Genomic DNA, 19677 nt, shown 5'->3' with positions numbered 1-19677 from the left:
ACACGAATAAATAGGTCTTGTGTACATTGATCAATCGGAAGGGGTGCTAATTGGGATTGTTCACTAGCCAATATATTAGCAAATATCGCTGTGGGCGCTTATTACGTCGAATACGGTAATGAAAATTCTCAGCAATAGTCCAATGGAACTGATTTACTGAAGCTGATTTGTGGAGTGCTGTGTCAACCACAATCGGTAAAGAAGACCCAGTGCGCCTGATGCCAATGAACCCATCTATAAATTAACAAAGGGTACCATAGAGTAACAACACAAATTTGAAGTATATTCCAGTGACGAAAGACCAAGCTACTATTACAAATGTGGTCACAGGAAAGGACAACGAAACAGACACGACTGGTTGGCGCATCTTGACATAAACTATACATCATCACTGGACTATTCGGTCTAATAAGTGCCTCGATCATCTTTCCTTTTTTAGTCCATTTCTTTTCACAGAGCCATTTTCAAACTTTTCTGATTTCGGCTTGGGTTTTATGTAAGCCTTCCTGTAGAAATCAGCGAAGAGGATGAGGAAAATGCCAGCATAAGCTCCGATCCAGTATATGAATAGCACGGGGTAGTCACATTCTCTGAACAACAGCTGGGTCGAGTGGATGACGACTAAGATGAACTGTGTCTGAAAGAATTGGCATTATAATAAGATAAATACATTAACACAAACTGGCGTCTTACTAAGTAATATGCTACCCAAAAGAAGTTAAAGAAATTGTCATGACAGATTAAATATAGTAACGTGTAAAGAATAAAGTGGTATATGAGTAGTGTATGTCCACATATTTTTCACCTTTTATTACCTATGAGGGCAAACATATTGGGGTTCCTAAAAATCATGTGCCCTAGGGTCATATCATGTCAAGAGACAACAGTGTATTGTTTCCGTCATACGGACGGCATTATTGAGGTCATTGCAATCTTATTGTGATGTGAGGTCGGAATTCTAGTGTATTGTTTCTGTCATATGGATGGCATTATTGAGGTCATTGCAATCTTATTGTGATGTGAGGTCGGAATGCTAGTGTATTGTTTCCATCATACGGACGGCATTATTGAGGTCATTGCAATCTTATTGTGATGTGAGGTCGGAATGCTAGTGTATTGTTTCCGTCATACGGATGGCATTATTGAGGTCATTGCAATCTTATTGTGATGTGAGGTCGGAATGCTAGTGTATTGTTTCCATCATACGGACGGCATTATTGAGGTCATTGCAATCTTATTGTGATGTGAGGTCGGAATGCTAGTGTATTGTTTCCATCATACGGACGGCATTATTGAGGTCATTGGAATCTTATTGTGATGTGAGGTCGGAATGCTAGTGTATTGTTTCCATCATACGGACGGCATTATTGAGGTCATTGCAATCTTATCGTGATGTGAGGTCGGAATGCTAGTGTATTGTTTCCGTCATACGGACGGCATTATTGAGGTCATTGCAATCTTATTGTGATGTGAGGTCGGAATGCTAGTGTATTGTTTCCGTCATACGGACGGCATTGTTGAGGTCATTGCAATCTTATTGTGATGTGAGGTCGGAATGCTAGTGTATTGTTTCCGTCATACTGACGGCATTGTTGAGGTCATTGGAATCTTATTGTGATGTGAGGTCGGAATGACGTCACCATAGAAACACATAATAGCTGAAGATTGTTGACGTCAATCGACAAATTGTTATGGTTCCGCTGCTGTTGCTGTCCTTATACGTAAACACAAAAATTTGTCTCTGTATGTAGACATCTTCTTCAGTAATGAAAAGAACATTATATTCGTGTTCCTGTCATACTCTGTCTACCACACTCGTCCCTAAATTCCGGCATAAACTGTTAAACAAAAACTTGAAATGTCTTGTGTGACTTTCAGGCTGCCTCTGTTGCTCTTGTCTCTACAAGTTACATACAATGTATTCCACCTCCTGTTTGTCAAGACAAAAGCCTGATAATACATGATGATGAATCCATCAACTTCATAACGTAGCAGTTAGTTCCTGCCATGCTGCACAAAGCTGGGGATCATGAACATTTTGGGGGATATTCTTATGAAACTGAATGTTTAAGTACCTTTCTCCGGATATGTATTCGGTTATCACCTTGAACCATTGTTGTAAGCTGTGCTTGTGAATTAGCCTTGATTGGATATTGAAATGTTGTTAGAAAGCATCCTGCCTTTGATGTAATTGTGTCAATCGCAGTGAGGTCAGTCAATTGTGTGTGAAGTGAGTTGAAGGATGAAAGTTTGGCAAGTGTGGGTGTGTTGATGTATTTTTTTAATTTTGAAATGTTCAAGTTATCGGGGTAATTTTATGCTTAATTTTGAAATTTTGGACTCCTTATGAGTTAAAGACACCCGGGAATTCAACACATTCAGTTTGACAGATCCTAGTATAAAGGATAATAATTATAGATGGAATTAACAGGGACTGGAAGGTGAGTTCAAGACAACCGGGAATTTGACACATCCAAGTTTGACACAATGAGGTTCGACTGTATATCACAGCAGCCTCGGAATCCCCAGTGCTGTTTGATATCTATGAGTGAGTGAGTGAGTGAGTTTGGTTTTACGCCGCTTTTAGCTATATTCCAGCAATATCACGGCGGGGGTCACCAGAAATGGGCTTCACACATGGTACCCATGTTGGGAATCGAACCCGGGTCTTTGGCGCGACGAGCGAACGCTTTAACCACTAGGCTACCCGACCGCCCCTGATATCTATGAGCCAACACATATGAGGGAACCAGTTTCAGAGAGATCTAAGTTTTCTCTCCTTTCTGCACTTTATTAGTATGAAGAAAGAAGTGATGGAGAGACCATACAAAGAAACACTAATCCCAATTGCATGTGACTGGGGAACTTTGCTTCAATAGCTGACTTCAAATACATCATTCCTCACTCTTTAGCTTTTTATCAATTGATTATCAAGTTTATCAAAAAATGCAAGAATGGATAAATGAAAGTGCCACATCGATTAATTAAGTGATGCTACATTGGGGAAGTTTCATATGAACACACTCATTAAATAACTAAAAACAGACATCTTTTGCATAATATATTGTTTACAATATCGTCATTACATTCATATCAATCATCTGGCGACTGTTTGTTGTTAAACACCTCACTCAGCAATATTCCAACTATATGATGTGGTCTGTAAATATATACAAGTCTGGACCAGACCATCTTCCTGAGGCAAGGGAGTTAACTGACTATAAAAGTCCAGTTTCCACCTGTGCTGAACTAGGCTGGAATTCCTGGGCTCGATCGTAGCGCCACCAGTGGCTATTACGAGTCATGTCCCTTCTATGCCTCTCCTAGGGACCAATCAGATTCCACCTCTCATATCATATGCAATTGCTTTGAACAAAATGGCGACACCCAGTCAATACGATCTGATCGATAATCAAGATCTATATTGTGATAAAACGGGTCTTACATCGCGAAGTGCATCAAATCACGTGAGCACTTTGATTAAAAACATGAAAAGATTTGGAAAATATCTGTTGACAAGTTGGCCGGGCACATGTTTTGCAAATCCTGCAATCGACCGAAATCTGCACGACAGTTTACGAACCGGATTTCGATTGCGTTGCGTGATTGTGATTGGACTATGCATAGACTCATTAGTCCAGCCAAAATGTAACTCCATAATACCAGCCTAGTTCGGCAAGGGTGGAAACTGGACTTTTATAGTCAGTTAACTCACTTGCCTTGGGAAGATGGGACCAGACAATCCAGTGATTGATGACAGAAACATTGATCTACTCATGTGGGATACAATGACATGCAACAACCAAGTCACCACATCTGACCACACAATCTCGTTAGTTGCTTGTAACGACAAGCAGGGGCTGCTGTAGACCAATTCTGAGCTAGATCTTCATTGGCGGACACAAGCATGGTTTGCAAAGACAAATTCTAACCCGGATCTTCATGGTGGAGATAAGCATGGGAACCTGGGACTTCACTGGGTGGCTCACCTACAGTGTTCCCGCTGACTTTTGAAACTGCCAATCAGGTGGACTGGCAACTATAACAATTACCAGTCCCCCCTAATTTTTGTCAGTCCCAGCTTTCAACAATTAAAAAAACATATTACCTGGTTTTAATTCTTTCAGTCTGACGTTCAATGCAATGATGTCTTCTCTGAAGTAACTTAGTTAGATCTACAAGTCATTCACACAAAGTTCATTCACACTTTTCTCTCTTTTTTAAAAAGAAGAAGAAAAAAGTCGATACAAATATATATTTAACCTCAAACCAAAGCAAAATGTTATTTCCTTGCATTAGAAATAGATAAGGGGAAACCCTGATGGTTACAGACAAGCTGACTTCATTTGAAAAATAAACTTATACGAATATCGCCGATGTTTGGTTCAACTACAAAGATTTATTAGGTTCTTTATTTGCCGGTCCACAGGGACTGGCAGTCACATGAATTACCGGTGCAAGTCTAATTTTACCAGTAAAAACTGGTAATTACCGGTAAAGGCGAACACTGACTTACTAGCTGCATGGACGTCATGTACTTCTTCCACCACAGGAACTTCTGGAATGCAGGGCCCAGGGCGGCCAGGAAGTAGTATGTGTACATCATAAAATGAATGAAGGAATTTAATAGTGAGTGGAACGTCCCAAATCCTCCTGTAATGTAGAAAAGACAACCGTGAATTACAATAAAGTTATTATAGAATTAGAATGACACATCTCTGTAAGGCCCTTATAAATTAATTATAATATTTTCATCAATTCCCGCTTCACTATCAAACACTGAGCATCACACAATTATATTGTCCCTATAAAGTACCAATTTGTGTGCCAATTTTACTTGATGAAATACACTGCATATATAACATTCAAACATTCCTGCTTCATGTGGATGGGGGCGGTCGAGTAGCCTAGTGGTTAAAGCACTCGCTCGTCACGCCGAAGACCCGGCTTTGATTCCCGACATGGGTACACTGTGTGAAGCCCATTTCCGGTGTCCCCAGCCCTGATATTGCTGGAATATTGCTGAAAGCAGCGTAAAACCATACTCACTCACTCATGTGAATCCCATCCATTGACTGTTAATGTACACAGTAGAGTGAGTGAGTGAGTGAGTGAGTTGGGTTTCACGCCGCTTTTAACAGTATTACAGTTATATCGCGGCATATACACAGTAGAGGTGTAACAAGACCGTTCGATACTATTGGCAGGATACGATTCGTATCCCAATACAGTACTTATATTTCATAAGTCGATATTCTTTTTGCAGGTCCCAACCCATAATCATTTGTTTTAAAAGCTCCGAGATCTAAGATGGTATACTGTAGGGCAGAAACATTTTGACCAGATGGTTCTGTGAATGTTATGCTATTAATAGTTAATCAGGAAAATACCGAGAATCTGGTCTGTTTTTTTCGCCACTAGAACTTGTAATGTAATGTATTGTGTGTACCGCAATACAGAGGTTGTAAATCGATGTATAGCATCATGGGCCTTGTACCGGGATACAATGCTGTATCGTTATACCAACAGTACACAGATGCCTCAAACCTTCCAATATAAGATTCCTGCTGCATCTGATCAATGAAAATTTTTGAAATAATAATCAACTAATTTATTGTGAGCCGATGCTTGTTTAGGATACCCCATGTAAATCACTATATTGTAGCCATGTGTTCACTGCTGGTATTGAAGTTGGCACTGTATCACTAAGTTCACCATCTGAACTCTTACCCAAACCCATTAATGTTATGCTCAAGACTATCTATGTAATGCAAGTTGCCAAAACCAGATGTGAAATAATTTTTACAATCAAACAGGTTTTGACAATTCTACAAGCTACTGAGAGTTGGATGTTAGTCAATTTTGACTTCAGCGTTTGCCTGAGTCACTTGTTGTCTCCCAATAACTAACTAAACCTTAAGTTTCATTCCAGCGAACCAAATCATTTTTAGAAGCTGTCCTACTCATGTGAAATTATTTATGCCAGGTGTTGACTGATTAGAAGTTTAAGTCACTAGATATGCTTGAGATGCAACTACATTACTCCATGTATAGTGAGTGAGTGAGTGAGTGAGTGAGTGAGTGAGTGAGTGAGTGAGTGAGTGAGTGTTGGGTTTATCGCCGTTTTTAACTGGGATTTGAACCCACAATCATAGGTTTCTGGCGTGTCCAAGGGACGCAACTCTGCACATGTAGAAGTACCTGAGACCTAGCACTAGTAACAGTAGCAGAACCAAAGGGTCTTCCCTTGAACCTAGGTCTGTGCTGGACTCTGTGAAACAGGATAAAAAGAATGTAACCAAGGTGTGTCATATTCTACCCACATGTTGGATTGTTGTGTGACTCCCACAGGGCTGAAGATTGGCCACGATGGCGGCAATAAATACATTATCGATGGCAACACTGACCTGGTACAAACTTGACTCCAAACCACCATGAGATGGGCATGATGCCATGGTGGAAGACATGGAGGAAGGATGCCTGATTGTACTTCTTCCTCAGGATGAAGAATATCTGAAAAAAGAGAAATAAGAGGTCAGTATAAAAAAATATTACCTGCGCTTAACTATGGAGCTAAAGAATCCTAATGTTACAAAACTGGAGATATTGGGAATCCCAAGATAAAATACGACAGAAAATCTTAGGGACCCAGACTCTGGTCCTGACTGCTACATAAATACTTACACATTTGATCACTTATCTTGAATTATACATAGCTGTGTTCTTAACATCCTGTGTATGCAATCGTTTTGGTATGGGTCGATAATACTTTAACTGGTACTCGCTCTGTCCATCTTCCTGAGGCAAGTGAGTTAACTGACTATAAAGTCCTGTTTCCACCCTTGCCGAACTAGGCTGGAATTATGGAGTTACATTTTGCCTGAACTAACGAGTCTATGCATAGTCCAATCACAATCGCACAATGAAATCGAAATCTGGTTTGTAAACTGTCGTGCAGATTTCGGTCGATTGCAGGAACAGATATTTTCCAAATCTTTTCATGTTTTTAATCAAGGTGCTGACGTGATTTGATGCACTTCGCGATGTAAGACCCGTTTTATCACAATATAGATCTTGATTATTGATCAGATTGTCTTGGCTTGGTGCCGCCATTTTGTATGAAGCAAATGCAAGTGATATGAGAGGTGGAATCTGATTGGTCCCTAGGAGAGGCATAGAAGGGACATAACTCGCAATAGCCACTGGTGGCGCTACGATCGAGCCCAGGAATTCCAGCCTAGTTCGGCAAGGGTGGAAACTGGACTTTTATAGTCAGTTAACTCACTTGCCTCGGGAACTGTAGTTCACCAAGAACAGTTTATATAAATCCTCCTTTTGCTGAAATCTTCCAAACTACTTACTGTGTCGAGAAGTTCTATAAACTTGGAGATGTAGAACATCCAGCACACTTTAGCCATCTGCAACAAATGTGACAGAGATAAACAGAGAATGACAACAAAACTGATTAACACATACAGCATTGACACCAATCATGCCTTACTGAGAGGACTTTTTTGACACAAGCTTCTGCAATATTCCAGTATAATCACAGTGGCCTGTAAATACAGTAATGTCTCGTTAATCTGGATATTAGGGATATTTCTATCTTTCCTGATACACAAAACTGACTCTCATAGTGTCAAGTGTATGCTTAAACAGAATGACATATCTGATAATCCCTATCAAAAGTGGAGTAGTATAGGTGTGTACATGTTTCAGTAAGAACTGCACAAACACATTTTGAATAATAATCTGTCAGGGATAGAAATTAATCTAGAAAGTCTACTAGCCCCAATAGTGATAACATAGAGCAATATCTCCTAAAATGTTTGAAATTCTACCAGCCCTTAGGATACCTCTAACATAAACAAAGCTGGCCTCAATCTCATTAAAATCAGATCTATGTTCTCGCTGCCGCTAAACAAAGATCTGAGGACATCCCGTCAGAACTACCTTTCGCGAACTTTGACTGATCACTGAAATGACCAACAAGAAGTCGACATCAGCCAATTAGAAAGCAGCTTCCTTGAGCTTTACGGCACTCGTTTCAACCTGGTGACTTCCATTTCACACTACGCTTGAAAAATGTGTTGACACAGTTCTCGATTAAAATTTTGAAAACTGAACAAACGAACATTCCGGAATGTCTAATATATAGTTGAGATTGTATGGCAGTGCTTCCCACGTACTGTGCAACGCTTCCTCCGTTCAAATGTTTATCCCACAGAAGCGAGAGATAGACCATAATTTTGACGGAATCAGTCGTACAGGCTGTAACTGTCGTTCGGAATACCCCGTGTGAACGTTTTCGAGGTTGCATTATTAGAAAACACATTCCGACTGTCACTTTCATGATCTGGTAAGCGACGCTTTGATTGGTTGGATGAAAGGTTGTTCTGACGTGACCCGTAATGGGATGTCCTCAGATCTTTCTTTAGCTATAGCGAGAACTAAGATCAGATTTTAATGAGATTGAGCTGGCCTGGGTTAGCAGGCCAGTGCTAATTTCTATCTGTCTCTATGTATCAGTGTCATGTATGAAGGATGTTCATCAATTCATGATGATGCATCGTCCAATCCTACCCAAATGTAACCATGACGACAACTTACCCTGACTGCTTGTGGGGAGTTGGAGTAGTCGACAGGTTGACATCCGAGGCTGTACCCTGCCATCCAGCCTGATGCCGCGAACTGGAACAGATGAACATCATGAACTAGAGGCAGTATAAGTACAGTGCTGTTTTACAGCGCAGTCAGCATATTCCAGCTTTGTCACAGACCTAGAAACATATTCAGGGTGAACCTACTCTAACGACAAGCATGAATCTGAGGACCAATTATCAGTTTTGTTTGTCTGCATTATTGTTTGTTGGTTAACGTCACACTCAGCAATATTCCAGCTATATGACGACGGTCTGGACCAGACAATCCAGTGATTTAGATCATGAGCATCTATCCATGCAATTGGGATACAATGACATGCATCAACCAAGTCAACGTGCCTGATCACTCGATCCCGTTAGTCGCCTCTTACTACAAGCATAGTTGCGTTTTACAGCACTTATCAGTGAAGTAAGTGTAATAGTAATGTAAATCCCTGACAATACGTTCCTCTGTGATCTGTGAATACAAAAGTCCTATGTGGTGTAGCCGCTAGTTTTAACCAATGACAACAAGCACAGGCCAGGTTCCAAGACACGACTCGGTTGACATCGCACAAACGGTAATGCTTCTTGCAATCCAGAGATTGAAATCATGAACATCGATCCACACAATTGGGATACGATGACATGCATCAACCAGCCATCAGCTAGCCTGACCATCCGCCTCTTACAGAAAGCATATTGAAATAATGGTGGTGATCACACACCAAATCAGTGATCTCATTGGAGGATAGGCAAAAATAGATATCTCTTTTCTTGTTATCCATTTATACAGTCCATAACAACAAGTTCTAACTGCACATGCACCAGTAGTGTCTATTCTGCCTTACAGTCGGAGTCCCCGAACATATTTTCCCTCGGCCCGGTCCATACTGTCATGCCATAATCCTAAATGAAGCAAGTCTAGATTTTCCACATACTCCATTACAACAGAAGGTATTGTGTTAATTGATCACTATATCCTCTGTGTGACAACTGGCAAAATCGGAGTGTGTGACAAATGGGAGCCTTACAACCAGCATTGGTTCCACACCATGGAATTACTCTTAGAAAGCATGAAGTCATAACCTACACCAAGCAGATGCATGTTAATGGTGTTTGAACTTGAATCAAATTTGCCAATTGCCTAAGCCTAGACTAACTTTAGCGCTGCTTTAAAAAGTATTTAAGCTTTTATCCCTATGTGTCAGCCTAATCACACTTTGGTGAAACCCAGGTATCAAAATTAGTAGTTGAACTCTACGATCAATGTATCCTAGTCCTGAGCCCATCCCAGTCCCTGAACATTATTATTTTCCCTTCGGCCCAGCCTTTACTGTAATGCCATAGCCCTGAATAAAGCAAGTCTAGATTTTCCACATCTAAATCTCCCATCTCACTGGGGCTCCTTTTCAAATTAAATGAAGTTGTTTCTTTCTTTCAAAATTATATATTTATTTTCCGAGACTAAGCATTCGTCTACAGTAATGTCATGCATCTAATTTCAAGGTGGACAGGTACCATATCAGTGCAGAGCATCTAACCTTTCAAAGAAATAGAAAGAAAAATGTCCATATATCATGTTATCAGAGTTATATTTTGTCTAACAAATGTCATATTTGGGATAACACTTTCTTAGTAAAGTACAGATTCTTGTACATTTTGGGGTTGATATTTGTTATATTTGACCACTTTCTAAATGGCATTGTGTGTTCATAGCTTTCGGCCATGGGAGCTGTGCCAATTTACGCTTGTCAGACGGGTACACAAGGTACGTAGTTTACCAGTTGTCAGACTTTTATTTTTGTGGAAGCCTCGGTGGCTGAGTGGGTTAGATCACTGACTTTGTGTGCTGGCGATTAGATGCCTCACTCTGGCAATGGGGGTGTGAATCCCAGACGGGACTCAACCAAAAAGTACGAGAATCTGTACTTTACTAAGAAAGTGTTATCCCAAATATAACACTTGTTACATTTGACCACTTTCTAAATGACACTGTGTGTTCATATATTTTGCCTGTTATAAACTAACCTCGATGAAACAATATGCTGAGAGAATGATCATGCAGAAGTTGTAGACCAGCATGACTTTCTTCAACTCGAGTGGCGGCCTGTTGCCCATCAAGGTCGGCCCCATCTTGATGATGACCACGTACAGGACGCAGATGAGGAAGCTGGGCCACGGGGTGGACATCATGAACCAGTCCGCAACACGCGGATCTTAAACAAACAAACAACTTTATTGGGGAACACTTGTTTTGCTTGGTTATTTACACAGAATGTATTGTGGGAGGAAAGCTGAAACTGATGAAGGTTTAGACGTTTGACCACTTTGGTGAAATCCATGAACACGTCTATGGTGCTGACAAACCTAGAAACATAACCTGGGCAAACCAGGATTTGAACCCACGGTTATAAATTTTTTGGCGTGGCCAAGGGACACCTCTGCAGAGTGAATTGGACCACCAGTGCCCCTGTATATCTTCTAAGGCACCGATACTATCATAATATGTATTCAATGGTTAAATGACAAACTAATTACTATAAGCTGATACTTATGTACATTCAGTCAGTCATACATCCTGATCCAAATATATAGTCTTCACATGCATACTATCATTATACAAGATCTTTTCACAAGGCCTTAGCATCATACAATTGGCTAAAGTTGTTGACCGCAGCAAAATTGAAGCTGAAGTTGCTGACTGCAGCAAAATTTGAAGCTGAAGTTGCTGACTGCAGCAAAATTTGAAGCTAAAGTTGCTGGCTGCAGCAATATTTGAAGCTAAAGTTGCGGGCTGTGCAGGAAAATTTGAAGTTCAAGACCTGACTTACCTGCTCTCAACATGAGGTCATCATAGGACTTGACAGCATCAGCAATTAGACTGGCCATGACGAAACTGGCACCACCCTCAGCAATGGTCAACCCTACAACACATGGACATTATGATGGGTACAGACTACACACTGAAGCATCGTACGACCTATAGATAACACTAATCACTGACACAGTACTAGACTCAGGAGTAGTGTCATGTTGGCCTTGAACCTTCTGGTGTCACTTATGTCATTGCATCACTTGACGCAGGAGCTGTCAACCTAGTCATGTTAGACTGTATCCCTATCAGTGGTTAAAGACATTCAGTGTCCGCATGACATGGACACTAAATGGTCTTGGCAAGTGAAAAAGTTTGAACATAAGTGAAGCAAGTTTTGTGGTGAGTTACAAAAGTTATAATCAAGCCACTGGCAACACGTTTTCTCCGTCTTGTCTGAAATTTCGCTGGCTAAGGGGTGTTTAATTTTAGAAGTTGAACCACTGAAGTGAATAGTCTATTCATTCCATATCAAAATTCGAAAATATATCATATGAACTGGTTCTGAATATTTCAACATAAAACATTTAATCTTATACATCAACAAAGACAAGATAAGAATCGTTTTTTCTTTTATATAAGAGCCCTCCCCTCTATCCCCCCCTCCCCCCAACAAAACAAGCAAAACAACGACACAAAAAAAACCAGACTGAATAATAATAATAATTTAAAAAAAATAAAAAATAAAATAAATATATCTGTGTAAAGGTGATAGCTCTATACTCAGAAAATGATTAATTGATTTTTTCCTCAGAGAAAAAACACATTACTGCTGACTTAAAACCAGATATAACTTATCAGCAAATCCACACTGAAGTATGCCACTTGTTCCCCTATTAAATATGGCATTATGAGATTGTGTATCAATACAAAAAGAACAAGGTGAAATGTGACAGCTGACACACTTGGGGCAGCACAGAAGCAAACAAGAACACAGCAATACCCAAAGTTATTGATAACATGTGAGTAAATACTCAGTTGCTCAAAAAAATGTGTATACTCCCAAAAGTTTTATTTTGCTTACAACATAATCGCTTAAGTCACTCCAACCCTCTGATTATAGAGCCATGGGAAACCCCTACATAGCATGCTGAAAAGACGACGGTTGACACTGTTAAACAAAATGAATACTAAAATACCATTTACTGCCAGTATGTACACAAGGTATAAAGCCACAGTTTCATTCATGATCAAGTCCAATCTACTCAAGGGTTTCTTGGTCTTCCCTAGCACGACCCGGAGTCATGTTACCTCAAGTATCAAACAAGTCAGCATATCACAACCTTACGATCCTGATATGTAATGTTGGGCTATAAAGTGTATTATTGCAGTTGCTGTGTTCAATGCCATGGTTCATATCTAAACTAGCAGTGCAATTTGAAATTTTAATATCAACTCAAAAAGTATCATGATAATTAAATATTTTGTGTTTTTATAGATAAATATTATGTGTAGATCTGCAATTAATTAAATTAATGCAAAATATGAACTCGGGTCATCCATTAAATGTTTAAAATTGAATTTTCTGCCTTCTCACTGTCCGCATTAGCCATAGTAATCTAAACTCTGAGGGGTGAATTATTTTTAGTATCGACATAAATAAAGTTGTATCATTATAGCATCAACATTAATAATTTTACACATAAAAATTTGTGATATATGATGTCAGATGACACTGTATTCGCACTGGTAAGAACTTTTCTCAGCATTGTACATGAAATTATTACCTCAACTTTTAGCCTACTAAAACTGAAAACTAACATGACTGTCCGCATATTCTTGTGTATATCATAAACAGGAAACAACGGTGTAGAAGGGAAATATAACTGCCTGGTATCTAGAAATGAACACATGTAGTTTCATTGATGTTTGAACTAAATTTGTTCCTTACAGCATGATCTCTGACAATAAGATACTTGTTGTCAATCGCTCTTTAATGCAACACCTTTGTCAACTTTCAAAGTGCCTGGAGCATTTTTTACAGCGAATACGACATTTATTCCCTCATTTTATCGTGTTTATGGACAAGCCTTTAATTTGTTTTATCCATTTTTAAATAAATGCTATCTTTGATAAAGAATTGTTTTACTAAACATCTTTGTGTTCTTATTTCCTTTACATGCTTCAATGGAAATTTATTTAAAAATTTATTTAAGAATGACACTTTTATTTTGTCCTGCTTTTTGACATATTTACCATGTTTACCAAAGAAATCTGTAAAATAAGAAATTAAATTGGTCTGGGCTTAAATTGGATACTTGCCATTTGAAGATACACAGGGATGAGAATAATTTATAAAAAAAACCACTGAAAGCTGCGGGTCAGGGATTACTAAATGATTTATGTGTATACTGTAATGGCATTTATATAAATAAAATGAAGCTTGACGTTACACTATTCATGAAAACTTCTCATCCCTGAATATAAACAGTAATAAATGAGTGTCAGCTTCAGTAGAGGCCATGGCATGACTACAACCAGCTGCCACAAATGTTGCTGTTGAGCCCAATAAAATATGAATAGGCCTGATACCACAAAATCATTAGAAACGTTGGCATGCTGGCTGAATATTTCAGTGTCTGACCATATAATGTTTTAGATCACTAACATACTAGGATATGCTGAACCGGTAATGCAACATCAAGACTGTCCAGATATAGCCTATGGCTGAGCCAGCTCATCGGCACATCCCAGTCCACATACCTTGTCAAAGGTTACTTGAACAATATTGATTGCTCGAGTCTGGGACAGAGTACACCTAACCGTCGTCTTATCAGCATGCAATATAGGGGTTTCCCATAGCTCTATAATCAGAGGGTTGGAGTGACTTAAGCGATTATGTTGTGAGCAAAATACAATTTTTGGGAGTATACACATTTGTTTAGCAACTGAATATTTACTCACATGTTATCAGTAACTTTGGGTATTGCTGTGTTCTGTGTAACAATATTAAAAGGATTTTGAATAAAATTAATAAAATAAGTTACAAACATAAGTCCAGATATACAAAGAACACTTTTTATAGCCAGACAGTGTAATTACATGACTAATTTGTGTACTTCGGTATGGATTTGTTGACATGGTATTTCCGGTGTTACTCGCTCACGGTAATGTCTTTCCATGGGGGGAAAAAAACATCAAAACTCATTAATTTGTGTATAATGCGCACCCCCTTCTACTCAGCTGTTTTGGGAAAAAAAGTGTGCACTACATCAAGAAAATACGGTACTTCATTGGGACTAGTCTATTGGTTATTTTTAAACCAATGAGACATTTCAGAAATAATTCTGTCTCAGGTAGCACCTAATTTGCTTCTGTTCATGTGCTGCCCCAAGTGTGTCACCTGTCGCATAGGCTCACAGCAGCAGTACACGGCTCAGTTACACTAAGCCAGACATAGCAGTTTTGTGCAGTATTCACTGCAGTAGAGTTTAGGAGAAGGTGATGCCTGCATTCAATCATGTAATAAAGATTTGTATCGATATTTGTGTACTTGTGCTGAAATGCTACAATGGGTTACACAAAAGTTCTCATATCTTGGATATTTAAAAGATTTCACTGTGTATTTGTACGCAAGCAACACCAAATTAATTGGGATATGGTGATTACAGTGTATATTTTACGCAAATACACAGCTCATCTAGAGCTCTGAATATATGACACTTAACGTAATTCCTTTCTTAGGTATCTTACAGAGTCTGGTATTTAACCAGACTGCCATGGGCTACTAAATCACAATCATGAAATAACAGGATTGACCTCAGATGCAAGAGATAACAGGTTTGACCTAAGATGCATGAGATAACAGGATTGACCTAAGATGCAAGAGATAACAGGATTGACCTAAGATGCATGAGATAACAGGATTGACCTAAGATGCATAAGATAACAGGATTGACCTAAGATGCATGAGATAACAGGATTGACCTAAGATGCATAAGATAACAGGATTGACCTAAGATGCAAGAGATAACAGGATTGACCTAAGATGCATGAGGTAACAGGATTGACCTAAGATGCATAAGATAACAGGATTGACCTAAGATGCAAGAGATAACAGGATTGACCTAAGATGCAAGAGATAACAGGATTGACCTAAGATGCAAGAGATAACAGGATTGACCTAAGATGCATAAGATAACAGTATTGACCTAAGATGCATGAGATAACAGGATTGACCTAAGATGCATAAGATAACAGGATTGACCTAAGATGCATAAGATAACAGGGTTGACCTAAGATGCATGAGATAACAGGTTTGACCTAAGATGCATGAGATAATAGGTTTGACCTAAGATGCAAGAGATAACAGGATTGACCTAAGATGCAAGAGGTAACAGGATTGACCTAAGATGCAAGAGGTAACAGGATTGACCTAAGATGCAAGAGGTTACAGGATTGACCTAAGATGCATAAGATAACAGGATTGACCTGAGATGCATGAGATAACAGGTTTGACCTAAGATGCAAGAGATAACAGGATTGACCTAAGATGCATGAGATAACAGGATTGACTTAAGATGCAAGAGATAACAGGATTGACCTAAGATGCATGAGATAACAGGTTTGACCTAAGATGCAAGAGATAACAGGATTGACTTAAGATGCAAGAGGTAACAGGATTGACCTAAGATGCAAGAGATAACAGGATTGACTTAAGATGCAAGAGGTAACAGGTTTGACCTAAGATGCAAGAGATATCAAAGATTCATCCAGAATTCTAAACTCAGTGACCATGGCAGTCAAACAGGGTAAAATGTTTTGCAAGGTTCTTACATTTACATGTTTAGAGGTCATTTGATTGAATGCACGAATCAGAAATGTGAAAACATGTCACATATGCAGGTATTCAACAAAGTAAGCATCTGATACTCCTAACTGGGATTACCTTCAGTTTAATTGTTGGAACTGTTACCAACATTCGTTCCTTTGAGTAAAAGTGTAAAGAATATTTTTCAAGTTTTGTTGCATTTTGGTTTACATTTCCAGCTGCCTCTGAGAATGTGAAGATAAACCTCTGGATATGGTAGGAGTAGTTTTCTAGTGCTGCAATGAATACACTGTGAGGCGAATACGATCAGTCAAGAGTCAAGAGTGTGGCGTTTAACATCAAACAAACAATAATTTGCTTGGGAGAGTAATGACGTAGGATGATGTTACCATGGTTACATGACACTACTGCATACTTTATGGATTCCTTGGATACACCTCTATCAGTGAAGAGTCAAGAGTATGGTGTTAAACAACAAACAAACAATAATTTGCTTGGGAGAGTAATGACGTAGGATGATGTTACCATGGTTACATGACACTACTGCATACTTCATGGATTCCTTGGATACACCTCTATCAGTGAAGAGTCAAGAGTATGGTGTTAAACAACAAACAAACAATAATTTGCTTGGGAGAGTAATGACGTAGGATGATGTTACCATGGTTACATGACACTACTGCATACTTCAAGGATTCCTTGGATACACCTCAATCAGTGAAGAGTCAAGAGTGTGGCGTTAAACAACAAACAAACAATAATTTGCTTGGGAGAGTAATGACGTAGGGTGTTGTTACATTGACACTACTGCATACTTCAAGGATTCCTCAGATACACCTCTATCAGTTAAGAGGGGTTAATGTTACATGAAATCACTTTTTGCTTTTAACACTCATGATAGAGGGTGAATGTCTTTTTACACCATAGTAATACTAAGCAATATCAACTGAATATTAAAAGAAATATACATATAAATTAGGGCTGGGACGAGTCCGAAGTTACTACCCGGGTACCCACCCCCCTATTACCAGACCCTACCCGGGTACCCACTGTAGGTCTCAAGAGATAGGTACAAAATGTCATTTTTTTTACCATAGCACTGGCAAAACATATTCAGATACATGTATTAAACAATCTGGTCATGCATACACCGAAGTTGACCCAAGATACGTATCTTTATTCAAAGATATGAAAAGTCAGAAGCAATGGGTGCATAGTCAGAAAGAAATGCAGACATTAGTGACTTGTAGTGTAACCATAGAGTTCTAGATATTTTTTGTCATTAAACAATATATCACGTGACTAACCACGGGCCCGGGTAGTCCTGTGGGTACCCGGGTCCTACTCAGGACCAACCCCACCCGTGTACCCGAGTTACCCGTCCTAGCCCTAAAATAAATCAAGTCTGGACCAAACAAATCCGTTATCTGGTTATACTATTAGCAATTGTATGAAATTAATTAAATAACACTTCTTTGGCGTGTTTATCAGCTCGGTCAATGTCCGTACCAACAGACGTGTATTTGTTTATTTTGGATATAGGCTATAGATCTACGGTTAGGTGCAAATGTAATTTTGTGAAGTCAAACCATAATTTATACTAACGTGCGTCAGGACATAATCGATTTCTTTATAAGAAACCGTCCTTTACACTGTACGTGGTCTGAAGTAACATTGCTGAGGCCAGGGAATGTTCACTAGGAGACAGTGCAGTGTTATGGCATTCAAGTTAGCCAATGCAACGTGCTTTCCTCGTGGTGTAAAAATAGCTGAAATAGCTCACCATTCATGATTGTTAACTGTTAATTTACCATCATGACAACTTCGGCATGTAGTGAAATAATACCAGAGATGGAACACTCACCAAATCCTGATCAAATTTCACCAAAAGTCCTAACGACGAGAATATATGCACCTTCGTCTGATCCCAGTGGGCAGGGCAGATATTCCCCCTCACAACCGGCTTGATAATGCGCATGCGCGGGCAGATTACTTCACGATCAGACGGGAAAGTGGAGAGCGTTAGTTATTGGCCAAGGTTGACCTCCCCGAGTGGCCTGATTGAACGCCGTGATTGACCGCCCCCTAATGGGTTATTGTAAGTCCTCATGCAGTACCGCTAACCAAGAATACGACAGCCTCGGTCAAGGACAAATACCCGTGACTGTCCAGTGTATTGCCGGATGAGATGTTTACGGTTCAGTAATTTTAACGGTTGAGTTGACACATCTACTCCGGAAATATCGAACATGCTGAATGGTTAGTTTATGAAATAGTATTTACCGTGTACATTAAGCTGTGTGTGATATATCTAACTGACTTCATGGAAGAGTATTGTCATGTTAAATGGCATGGTTTTCAAAGGGATATCAATCATTTTTTATACTTTGTGAAGATTTGCGTTTATCATGCACGTCCAGATTTCTTCTAAACCCATACAGTCGGTCAGGTCTGTTTTTGCTATGTGAACGAGCCAACAATCAAATTGCAAGATTCAAAATATAAAAAAAAACATGTGCTCGAATTAAACTTAGGTTTTATACCATATTGTTTTCTATGGTAGATCCATCAGGTAACTGACATTTTATTTAAACCATTTAAATTAATTAAGGAAAAGAATATATGGATGTCAACTTTTTTATTATTGAGGTGATGGAGGAGTAAAAATATACTCCGAAACATTGTGTTCCTCATAATAAAGAAGTTGACATCCATATATTCTCTTCCTTATGTGTATCACTTCTAAATGCCTTTCAAAGACCTCATTTAAGTAATTTTTTAAAAAAAAAGGATTTTACGCGATTTTATCTTTTTAGCACCTTAGCACCTTAGCGGAAACATGTGATATTGATCTTTCTAGGAAACAATGTTTTTTTCATTTTTTGGAAAATTGTTATTCACTGCTCTCCACCTAAACATCACCACAAACATCTTTCGATTGATGTTTTGTTTACATCGCTATACCCGAAATACCTACCCTGAACCTCATCGGCTGTGTTAGTCTAAATGTTATGTTACTGTCATCGATGTTTGAGATCAGAAATATTACATGTTTGGTGATCGTATTCTATGGGTGATTTAATGGCCGCATCGCTGAATGTAAGTGTAATATTAAGTGAAAGATGCGGTCGTTAAATATCCTTATCTTTGTGGAAATAAAAGACAATTCTGGACATGCATGTTAACGAGATTTATGTGACTCTGATTTTGGCGTTGACGGGGCATTGTTTGAAATAACATGTGGCATAATAAAATAATGTGTATCATACTATGCGTTGTCGGAGTGGTCGGGCTCAGAATGAAGTAAACCACTTGTATTTAACAAAGCACTATATGATAACTGTTGATTAAAAATAACTCTAAACACTCCACTACAAGACCCATTCGTC

The 19677-nt window shown here is 39.0% G+C and overlaps 1 protein-coding gene across 1 annotated transcript; it reads right to left on the bottom strand.

Moving 5' to 3' along the window:
- Positions 1–18423, bottom strand: LOC124112780 (elongation of very long chain fatty acids protein 7-like). The gene is made up of 8 exons (XM_046472920.2): positions 18153–18423; positions 11477–11569; positions 10674–10861; positions 8611–8691; positions 7362–7418; positions 6408–6513; positions 4517–4653; positions 1–637 (listed from the first exon to the last, which is right to left on the bottom strand). The coding sequence occupies exons 2-8, from the start codon at positions 11532–11534 to the stop codon at positions 422–424; spliced, it is 843 nt and encodes a 280-aa protein (XP_046328876.2). The 5' UTR covers positions 11535–11569; positions 18153–18423; the 3' UTR covers positions 1–421.
- Positions 18424–19677: the final 1254 nt, after the last annotated feature.

Source organism: Haliotis rufescens, unplaced genomic scaffold (genome assembly GCF_023055435.1).
Source record: "Haliotis rufescens isolate VD_foot unplaced genomic scaffold, xgHalRufe1.0.p SCAF_2, whole genome shotgun sequence".
Lineage (NCBI taxonomy): Eukaryota > Metazoa > Mollusca > Gastropoda > Lepetellida > Haliotidae > Haliotis > Haliotis rufescens.
This window is presented reverse-complemented; position numbering and strand designations above follow the sequence as displayed.

Excerpts from the sequence above, each read along its gene's own strand:
- LOC124112780 (XM_046472920.2), bottom strand. The coding sequence starts at position 11,534 with ATGGCCAGTCTAATTGCTGATGCTGTCAAGTCCTATGATGACCTCATG. Across the intron at positions 6,514-7,361 it reads TTATAGAACTTCTCGACACA|ATATTCTTCATCCTGAGGAA; the intron begins GTAAGTAGTTTG and ends CTCTTTTTTCAG. Across the intron at positions 4,654-6,407 it reads TGGAGTCAAGTTTGTACCAG|GAGGATTTGGGACGTTCCAC; the intron begins GTCAGTGTTGCC and ends TCTACATTACAG.